Raw genomic sequence first — 11269 nt, 5'->3', positions numbered from 1 at the left:
TGATCAATGTGATATTCAGTCTCATTTAACAAAAAAGCCGAAAATGAGTTAATGTTTCTAAAAATGACAATGCAAAAACATTCACTCCCTATTAATATGCCCTTAAAGTGCCATTTGTATCCGTAAAATACTGTATGATGCTACTGCAACAAAGGACCAAAACGTGAGCAGAGGGAGAGAGCAAATAGACGAGCTGCTGCTGCAGCGTGAAGAGCGTTTCAGCACCACGCGGGTGAACAGCGCCACACAGGCGGCCAGTTCCAGCAGCTGCACTCATGTGTTCGCATGCGGTGTGTGCACAGCAATTTGTATGTGGAGGTTATAGCTGGAGGCTCAAGACAATACTTTAGTTATAATCAATGCGACATACAGTCTCATTTTTAAAAAAGCCGAAAATGTGTTAATGACAATGCAAAATAATTCACTCCCTATTATTATGACCTTAAAGTGCCCTATGTATAGGTACATTTCTATATGATCCTCTTGCAAAAAAGACCTAACCACAAGCTGTGGTAGAGACAGCAAACACACAAGCTGCTGCTGCGTGAAGTGAGCGTTTCAGCACCACGCGAGTGAACAGCGCCACACAGGCGGCCAGTTCCAGAAGATACACTTATGTGTTCGCATAACTCGAGTGAAATAGACCAGAGATTTATCATGTTTTTATTTCTGCCAAAAGAAAAGAAAATTCTCCTCTTGTGTATAATTTTCATTTCTATGTGAACCATCCCTTTGATATGATGAATGAGATATTCAATGGCTGTTTAAAAAAGGTCTTAATAATAAGCCAGACATATGTTAATATTTAAAAATATATATTATAAATACATTAATTCCCATATTTCTAGTTAAAGCTTTTTTATTATCTACACAAGACTGTATGATCCTACTGCAACAAAAGAGCCAACCATGTGCAGCAAGAGAGAGAATAGACGAGCTGCTGCACTGAGAAGTGAGCGTTTCAGCACCACACGGGTGAACAGCGCCACACAGTTGGTCAGTTCCAGCAGTTGCACTCCTGTGTTCGCATAACTCGAGTGAGATACTGTATATTTTCATTATTTTCATTTCTGCTGCATGACAGAATGTCTCTGCTAAAATACTTATTGTCAAATATACTGAAGCTCCAAAAAGTCTTCTTAAAATGATCTTAATGTCAGTCAGAAATGGCTGAAAAGAAGGTGAAGTGTTTTCCCACAAAACAATTTGAACAAAGGTCCTGACCTGTAAGCTGTGCACTTACCTGGAAATGTGCTTTTTAAATCCACTGTTTTTGGGAAAGTGTGAAGTGTGTTTTTGCAGTCACTACAAACTATTAATTATATACAAATGCATTATTGAAGCACCAAAATTAATGTGAACATTAATTAACTTTAATAATTAATTATTTGTTTCTGTGACAACAGACCACATTTTGTTTTGCTAATGTTTTTTTTTTTTTTTTTTTGTGCACTGATAGTTTTCCAGTCTGCATTTTGTACATTATTTATCATTCATATCTGTTAAGGGTGTTGGTATTTTGGTAATTTGAAAATACAATAAGTCACCTTAACATGAGCAAATGGATGACATCTGGAAGAAGTGGCAATTGGCTAGTCCCAGAGAAATATTTCTCACTTTGAAAACGAGAAAAGTCAAAATGTGAAAATGTGTGTTTTCTCAGCAGCAGTTTAGTATTTGGTTTTAAACATATAATTCAACACCCCCTTAAATTAGAGTAATTATTGTGAATTCCACCTTTCAAAGTAAATTTTCACTTACGTATTATTATTATTGTTCTTGGGCAAACAAGTGAACATAATCTAACCATACTGGCAGACATTCAGGCAAGGGTTAACTATACTATGAAGGCAGATTTTTACAGAAAGGTTTAAATGTGTTCTCAGAACAATGTTGATTTTTATGAAAGTCAGGCTGAGGCATGTTGTCACATTTTAATATGGGCAGGTTATCACATGTGTGGTAAATGTAATGATATTTTTGTAAGTAACTTTTTCCATTTTGTTGCATAATTGTTTTATTCTTCATTTTGTAATTAAGGTGTAAAGCCTACAATATCCTGCTTAATAAAGTTATGAATTAAAAAAATGTATAGATTTTTTGGTGGTTGTGATGACTTAATGGCATGTTCCACTGTGACAACTTAGCCCATATAGTGTGACAACATGCCCTGCTATTGGGAATATGTGTATCTGTATACAGTATATACACACATTGAAACTATTTATAAATTACTTGCTAGGTCAATATATGCTAAAATACAGAAAACCAAATTGCTCTTACCTTTGTTGGTGAAAGCCAGGATACAGAAGTGGGATGTGCCAGAAAAGAGAAGAGAAGAAAAACTTGGTTAGTATTGTCGTTACATTATTTTATTGCATTTACCTGACATTTGCAGGTTTACCTGGTTTTAAGATTGATTCAGAATTCAGATACACTGAAATCCTAAGAAATGGATGATGAACAAAATAAATGCAAATCATAACAAAGGCCACAAATCACTTTATTAATAAATTTTCCCCTCTGCACTGACTGTACACTTCTGACATAACTATTGCCATAACATGACTACATGACATTTTGCACACTTAAGCATAATTTATTTATATACTACTTTAGTATTTGTATCTCTGGTTACATTATAACTGTTTTTCATTACTTTGTAAACAATGAAAATAGTTGAATCTTATCTAATCTGCTAATGATAAAACTGATCATGGTAAACACTTCCATTGAGCGCAAGAGGGAGCATGGGAGAGACAGAGAAGGGGTGCACAAGAAAGGGAGCACATGTACAGTCCTGAATCCTTGACTCAGTGCAGCACCTGGTTTCAAGAAACCCTATAAGTTAAGAAAACCTGTAGTCACAATACACTTCCATTTTAATATATAATGTTTTTCTTAACTTAAGAGGTTTCTTGCAACTAGGCTCAGAATTCACAGAACCCACTACAAAAAATCTCACCCCCCCCCCCCTCCCCCACCATCACATGGATGGAATAGTTTGTTGTGACCAGGTCTGTTGTCATGGAAATGCATGTTGTCAAGAGAGTAATGTAGAGGAGCAAGTGAGAGTGTATGTGCACGCATGTCTGTAGGTGGAGTGGGTTGTGTTCAAGCTGTCAAAGCAAAGTGGAGAAAGCAGATAATTTAAATGTTTTGAAAGCATATACACTTTTATTGCATATAAACATATAAACTTTCATTGCATATAAACATTATATACAGTATGTTATATATGTAAGGACTTACACAAAAAAAATTATTAGGACAAACAAAATTAACAGAGGTTTGTGATAGAATTTCAAGACTTTTGACAGTATCAATGTTTGCATGTAATCCAGCCCTGCCCTTGTAGTCAAACACAAACACAAGAAGGTCTGAGAAAGCAAAACTGGACAAAGAATTTCTCTGCAGAGAGAAAACGCCCCTCTTTCCCCCAGTGTGAAAGTCAGCATTCTCACAAACACCACCACAGTTCTCATCTGTTGTTTGAGCTACAGTACACACACAAAAATTATCTTGCTATGGTTCAAGTTTCAAAATTCTTTGAGACACCATTTTACTCTATGGGAAGCGTATGTCATGTCTGTACTTGGCAACAAACAAAATGTAAATGAAATATCACGGCTGCTTTAATTAGAAGAGTTTGTTGATAGACTGAATCATATGCCAGTGTTGCTCTTTGTTACAGATGTATTGTACACTACTGATACTTTTTTCTTAATAAATAAACCTAAATAATAAAGCCAACAAATAGCAACAATCCAAACAAAACATGTTTGTCATACTGTGTAAACATCATAGTAAGGGATATGCCAATCTCTTCCTTGATGTTTCCTAAAATAAATGTAATTTTTATGAGCTGTGAGCCTTAGAGACAGGATTAGTGCTTAAACTGTGACAGATAGTTGCACCAAATAGAGTATAATGCTGACACCAAGACCTTTAGCAGCTGTGATAATGATAATAATACAGACAACACAAATGATGCTACAGTGGTCATAGTTAATCTGTATGAGGATTTAAGAAAATAATTTAGGATGCTAAAGCTTCAAATGTGCAATAAATGTATTAACGGCAAAGCAGCAAGCACCAGAGAATAAACCATCCTCTACTTTGTAGATGACAGTAAAAGGCCAATACATCACTGCTGTTAATAAAACACTAAAGCTAAAAATGTAAAAACATATATGACAAGTAGTTATGTTAAGGCAAGTTTAGACTGACACAGGGCTTTTGTAATTATTTAAGTATTTGTTTTCTCATATAAAGACACTGCAAATGATGTGGTGTGGCATGTGTGTGTCTTTGTACTGATATTTAAGGTTTTGGGTTTTGATTCAGCACAAGACAGAGAAACGCATTGGACTGTTTGAAACGAGCCGAACAGCAACTTATTTCCATTAACTGTACAGTATAGCTGTACTTTTGTATTTGATAGACCCATTGGACATGATAATTTATAAACTTCAACTTTGTAAGGTAATAAAAATGTTTTGGAAGCACTAACAGACACAAAGAATTACAGTATGTGAAAAAAGCTATATTCCACACATAAAGGCCAACCACTGTATGCGACTGTCTGTTAAGCATGGTAGCAGCTCAGTTATGGCCTGGGGCATTTAAGCTGATGTAGAGGATTTGGTCAAAGTTTACAAAATGATAAATATACAGATTTTTATTCATCAGGTAAAATACTCTAGAAAACTTCTGTCAAAAATGTACATCAATATTTCAGCATGGTACCAGTCTTTAAAACACTGCAAACACATAGAATACCCACTTGGCGCAGAAATGACAGACAAACACTTATTAGACTAAGCCACTTCAGTGCCCTGATCTCAACATAACTGAAGCTAAGGGCTCACTTCAACTGGGAAACATATGGAGAATTAAAAAAGCAATTATGGCAAATCCCTCAGAAAGTCTGGAATTAAGTTTGCAGCCCACATTGTCTCATAAGTTTACATATATTTTTGAAGGGCAGTACACACACACACACACACACACACACACACACACTATATGTATATATTTGTTTACCAACACATTTTTTATGTTATTATTTACTTACCTTGAAATTAAATATGGTGAGTATGTTGAAAACATCAAATCCCTTTGGTTCTCATTGTGTCTCATGACCAAACGTTTTTCACAAGAGCCAATAGGGTTTGATATTGCCAACAAAGCCACCATATGTTCTTTCAGTAGTTTAATTTATGATTTGATTTGATTAGAGAGTGAACACATTGATTGCTTTGTCTTTTACTGTGATAGAGCTTTATTGTTTAATAGAGCTCGCTCTCTCAAAGAGGGTGTGTGGGTGGAACCTGGTTCATTTTACACAAGCATGGTGATGAGAGTTTGAAAAAGTGGTCAAATTGCTCTTGAAAAACACACTACAAAATATAAGGTTTTAAAATGATAGAATGTAAGGTTTCTCTACAAAAACAAAACAAAAAAACAATGACTACTAAAAGTACAAATAGCGAATTATCTTAAAGTAAACTCCTGCTGCGTCAACAAGTGCTTATAAAGAGTCTCACCTCTAAAGTTAGGACATCATTTTCTTGCTCCGTCTTTTCTCTCTGAACTGTCCCCAAGCGACTTTGGCTCACCAGTGTGTTCTGACTATAGGGCCTGACAAACTTGATGTCACTCATCCTTGAGTCAGTGGTCCCGCACATTTCATAATTATACACTTGCTGCAATGTGCCGTCCGCATAAACTGGTGGGTAATATGGAATTACTGGCAGATTTGCAGCAGATTTGTAAAATAACTTATTCTGCCTCCACCTGTAGATTTTCACCGAAATTATTGCAATAATTGATACGATGAAGAGCAGTGATACTACTGCAAGAGCCAAGACTAAATAAAAAGTCAGATTGTTGTTGTATTCTTTGTCATGTGTAAAGTCCGTGAACTCAGACAGCACTTCAGGGAAGCTGTCAGAAACGGCCACATTAATGGTGACTACAGCTGAACGAGACGGCTGTCCATTATCTTCCACAACAACAGTCAGTTTTTGTTTCACAGCATCTTTATCAGTCACTTGTCGCACTGTTCTTATTTCTCCATTCTGTAACCCAACTTCAAACAACGCTCTGTCTGTGGCTTTTTGTAGTTTATAGGAGAGCCAGGAATTCTGTCCAGAGTCCACATCAACAGCCACCACTTTAGTGACGAGATATCCAACATCTGCAGCACGAGGCACAATCTCAGCCACCACAGAACCACCAGTCTGTACTGGATACAGAACCTGAGGAGAGTTGTCATTCTGATCTTGAATGATGATGTCCAGAGTCACATTGGTGCATAAAGGAGGTAAGCCTCCATCTTGAGCTTTAACCTGTATTTTGAATGATTTCAGCTGTTCATAATCAAATGATTTTTCTGTAGAGATCACGCCAGTCTCTGAATTTATATAAATGTAAGACGCCAATGGTGCCCCATTCAAATCTCCATCAATAAGAATATATGAAACCTTGGCATTGGTTCCCCAGTCCATGTCCTCTGCTTTAACAGATAGAATAGTTGTAGATGGTGGGTTATTCTCAACTATAAAGGCCTGATATGATTCTTTCTCAAATTGAGGTGCGTGATCATTCACATCAGATATCTTAAGGTTCAAAATTTCTTTACTGGAAAGAGGTGGGTTGCCTCCATCTACAGCAGTTATAGTGATATTATACTCCAGTGTCTGTTCCCTGTCTAATCCTGAGTCTGTCACCAGGTTGTAATAATTGGTTAAAGATGAAACCATTTTAAATGGAGAGTTAAGATCAATAGAACAAGCAATCTTACTGTTTTCACTTGAGTCCAGATCTTGAACGTTTATCATTGCTATAACGGTTCCAGGTGCTGCATCCTCAGATACTGCACTGGAAAAAGACATTACTGTAATTTTTGGTTTGTTATCGTTTACATCAATGACGTCGATAATTATCTCACTCGAGTCAGTCAATCCACCATGATCTTTAGCTTTGACTTTTATTTTGAACTGCTTGTTTTTTTCATAATCAATATCACCCATGACTCTAACCTCGCCAGAGTCCGCATCGATTGTGAACAATGTTTTTACAGTAGCGGTCGCGTGCTCAAAATAGTACTGTATACCGTGACTTGACTCGTCAGCATCGGTCGCACTAACTATTGTCACGATTGTGCCTTTGGCAGCATTTTCAACGACTGATGTTTTGTACGACGACTGGCTAAATACAGGTGCATTGTCATTGACATCAAGTACAACTATATTAATCTGCACAGTTGCAGATCTTTGTGGTGTTCCACCATCGAAAGCCGTTAGAATCAAATTATGATGTTGTTTCTTTTCTCTGTCTAAGGGAGAATGAAGAACCATCTCGACATTTTTGCTACCATCCTCGCTATTCTGAACATTCAGTTTAAAATGATCGGTAGGATGAAGAGTATATTTCTGGAGCGTGTTCAATCCCACGTCCGGGTCTATTGCGCTCTCTAATGGAAAACGCGCCCCAAGTACCGCTAATTCGCTGATCTCCTGTTCGATTTTCGATTTCGGAAAGACGGGACTGTTATCGTTGATGTCTTGTATGTCAACCGTAACTCGATAAAGCTCCATAGGGTTTTCCAAAATGACATCAAAACTGACACTACAGGCCGATATCTCTCCACATAATTCTTCTCTGTCTATTTTATTCTTAATAACCAGATGTCCGTTCTCCTTGTCCAGTCCAATATACTCACTGCTGTCCGCGTTGAACACACGCGCTTTTCCTGAAATCAGTCTCTTCGGGTCAAGCCCGAGATCCAAAGCAATATTTCCAACATCCGAACCCACAGCCATTTCCTCGGGTATGGAATAACGAATTTGTCCATTCACATCAGCGGCAAATAAAGCCAGCGCACATACCGTGTAGAATAGCCAACCATGTAACCAGCCTTTTCTTCCCGACTCCATTTTTGATCAACAAAGACTGAAAAGAAGCATTTAAAGCAAAAATATGCTGATTTTAGAGAATCTTTCAAATAGCTACCTCTTATTGTGGGGAGGAAAAAAAACTTGCAGATGTAATTGAAAAGTGATTTGGCAGTGTGTTGGTGTAGCATCCAATGTTAGACGTTGATGTGGTCTGAATTTAGCATTGCTTTGGGTTTTGTTTAAGGGAGGGATGAAAATACTGGAGTGAGCATGGAGCGACACTTAGAGTCCAAATACAGCACTGCAGAATACAGTGCCAAAGATTGAAATATTTAAAAGAAGCTAAACATCCCTGACATACAGAAATCTAATCTATTGGAAATATATACAAAACACATATCTGAAATATAAGTTCATGTATGTTTTTCACTGGTATAAATCACATACTTGTACATATTTGCAGCATATATTTCATAATACTACAAAAATGACTGTTTTCACATGAGTAATAGGCCTATATATTTTCCCAAATATTAGTGGAATTTATATATGTAGGTCTACATACAGTATATGCTCAAATATGAGAACTGTGTGTGTGTGCGTGCGTGCGTGCGTGCGTGCGTGCGTGCGTGTGTGTGTGTGTGTCAAAAATTATTAATGATAATTTCAAAACATTGAGCAAGGGACATTTAAAGGTCTCACCTCCAATTTTAAGTTATCATCCTCCTGTTCCTTCGGTTCTCTCTGAACTGTCCCCAAGCGACTCTGGCTCACCAGTGTGTTCTGACTATAGGGCCTGACAAACTTGATGTCACTCATCCTTGAGTCAGTAGTCCCGCACATTTCATAATTATACACTTGCTGCAATGTGCCGTCCGCATAAACTGGTGGGTAATATGGAATTACTGGCAGATTTGCAGCAGATTTGTAAAATAACTTATTCTGCCTCCACCTGTAGATTTTCACCGAAATTATTGCAATAATTGATACGATGAAGAGCAGTGATACTACTGCAAGAGCCAAGACTAAATAAAAAGTCAGATTGTTGTTGTATTCTTTGTCATGTGTAAAGTCCGTGAACTCAGACAGCACTTCAGGGAAGCTGTCAGAAACGGCCACATTAATGGTGACTACAGCTGAACGAGACGGCTGTCCATTATCTTCCACAACAACAGTCAGTTTTTGTTTCACAGCATCTTTATCAGTCACTTGTCGCACTGTTCTTATTTCTCCATTCTGTAACCCAACTTCAAACAACGCTCTGTCTGTGGCTTTTTGTAGTTTATAGGAGAGCCAGGCATTCTGTCCAGAGTCCACATCAACAGCCACCACTTTAGTGACGAGATATCCAACATCTGCAGCACGAGGCACCATCTCAGCCACCACAGAACCACCAGTCTGTACTGGATACAGAACCTGAGGAGAGTTGTCATTCTGATCTTGAATATTAATTTTCACTGTCACATTACTACTGAGTTGAGGAGAGCCTCCATCTTGCGCTTTTACTAGGAAGTGGAAATCTTTCAGTTGCTCAAAATCAAAAGAGCGCATAGCTGTTATCACTCCACTGTCAGGGTGAACTGAGACATATGATGAGACAGAGACCCCATTAACAGTGCTGTCTTCCAGAATATATGAAACACGAGCATTCTGATTCCAATCAGCATCTTTGGCTTTAACAGTAAATATAGAGAGACCAGGTGTGTTATTCTCGATGACGCTGGCCTCATGATTACGCGTCTCAAAGACAGGAGCATTGTCATTTACATCTGCTATTTGCACACGGAGAGAGACACTGCCGGAGAGCGCGGGCACTCCCTCATCAGAGCATATTACACTGATATTGTACTCAGTTTCTCGCTCTCTGTCCAATTCCTGTTCTGTTTGCAAGCTAAAGAAACTGCTAGAAGGAGATTTTATAGCAAAAGGAATATTGTCCGTTATGTAGCACCGAACCTGACCATTCACACCTGAGTCAAGATCATCAACATTTAGCATTGCGACAACAGTACCAGACTTAGAGCCCTCGGATATGGAATGGGAACTGGACAGAATATTAATACTTGGCGAATTATCATTAATGTCCAACACATCGATAATTATTTTGCATGCGTTAGAGAGTCCTCCTTGATCTTTTGCCTGTATGTTAAGTTCATAATGGCTCAGTTTTTCATAATCAACTTGACCATTTAATGTTAGTTCTCCACTTTTTTCATTCATAAGAAACATGTCGGCTACATTGCTGTCTATTGTGTCAGATATGTAGTACGTAACAACACCGTTGGACCCTTCATCTGCATCAGACGCGCTCACAGCTGTTAATATTGTACCTTTTTCTGCGTTTTCCACTATGGTTGCTTTGTAGGCTTTTTGCGTAAAAACAGGAGCATTATCATTATTATCTAAGACAGTAATGTGTATATGTACTGTGCCCGAGAGCACTGGATCGCCTCCATCAAACGCTTCTAACAACAAAGTAAACGAACTTTGCGTTTCTCTATCTAGTGTACTTTGTAGCACCATCTCGATGTTCTTGGTGCCATCTGCCTGATTGAGCAATTCAAGCCGGAATTTATCAGTCGGTTTAAGCGAGTAGCTTTGAAGAGCATTTTGTCCAACGTCCGGATCGATGGCCCTCCCGAGCATAAAGCTGGCACCCGCCACGGCCGATTCGCTGATCTCAAATCGAAAGTCCTTTTTCTGGAAAGTGGGAGCATTGTCATTTACATCCGTTATTTCAACAGTGATTGTGTACAATTCCATCGGGTTTTCCAAAATCATTTGAAGATGCAAAGCGCATGGAGTTGTTTTTGCACAAAGAGACTCACGATCCATTTTCTCTCCGATCAGAAGAAAGCCTGTGTTTCTATTCAGTTTGATGTATTCCGTGCTGTCTCTGGTAAATATGCGTGCTTTTCCTGACTTCAAGCGTTGTAGATCTAAACCCAAATCCTGAACAATATTTCCGACCATCGATTCTTTTGCCATTTCTTCTGGAATGGTGTAGCTGACCTGTCCTCGCGTAGTATGAACCAGAAGAATTAAAAACAGCACCGAGTACCATATCCTTGCTTCAGACATTTTCTCAATTGCACGGATGAATCAATGAAACAAAAGCCTATTCAACCCGTAACAAACTATATCCTGTAAATGTATACAATTCCACACTTATTAACGTAAGTCATTTCCGAACACGACGACAAGTTTCGCATAGAAATACTGTGCACAAAATAATTTCTGTTGCGGTTCCGTTACTGCTTTTTCTCTGATGCTATGGGATGTTGGAGGGTGGGTCTGTGAAATAAACATTTTCAGCCTTTCATCGACGAACAGCGGCCCTCTGAGTGTAAACTAGGAACTACATA

The 11269-nt window shown here is 38.2% G+C and overlaps 1 protein-coding gene across 13 annotated transcripts in view; it reads right to left on the bottom strand.

The window, feature by feature from the left end:
* Nucleotides 1-11269, bottom strand: part of LOC127635407 (protocadherin gamma-A12-like) — a 100674-nt gene that overhangs the window by 43217 nt on the left and 46188 nt on the right. For 2 of the 13 annotated variants that reach the window (XM_052115426.1, XM_052115431.1), the window contains exon 1: nt 8607-11179. The exons of 9 other annotated variants lie outside the window; for them this stretch is intronic. In XM_052115426.1, coding sequence (XP_051971386.1) covers nt 8607-10985 — 2379 coding nt within the window. In that variant the 5' untranslated portion in view covers nt 10986-11179. Of the gene's footprint in view, nt 1-5549; nt 8173-8606; nt 11180-11269 lie in introns of those variants that run through there. 2 more of the 13 variants (XM_052115425.1, XM_052115430.1) reach the window with 1 other exon arrangement.

This window comes from Xyrauchen texanus, chromosome 43 (assembly GCF_025860055.1).
Source record: "Xyrauchen texanus isolate HMW12.3.18 chromosome 43, RBS_HiC_50CHRs, whole genome shotgun sequence".
Taxonomy (NCBI): Eukaryota; Metazoa; Chordata; class Actinopteri; order Cypriniformes; family Catostomidae; genus Xyrauchen; species Xyrauchen texanus.
This window is presented reverse-complemented; position numbering and strand designations above follow the sequence as displayed.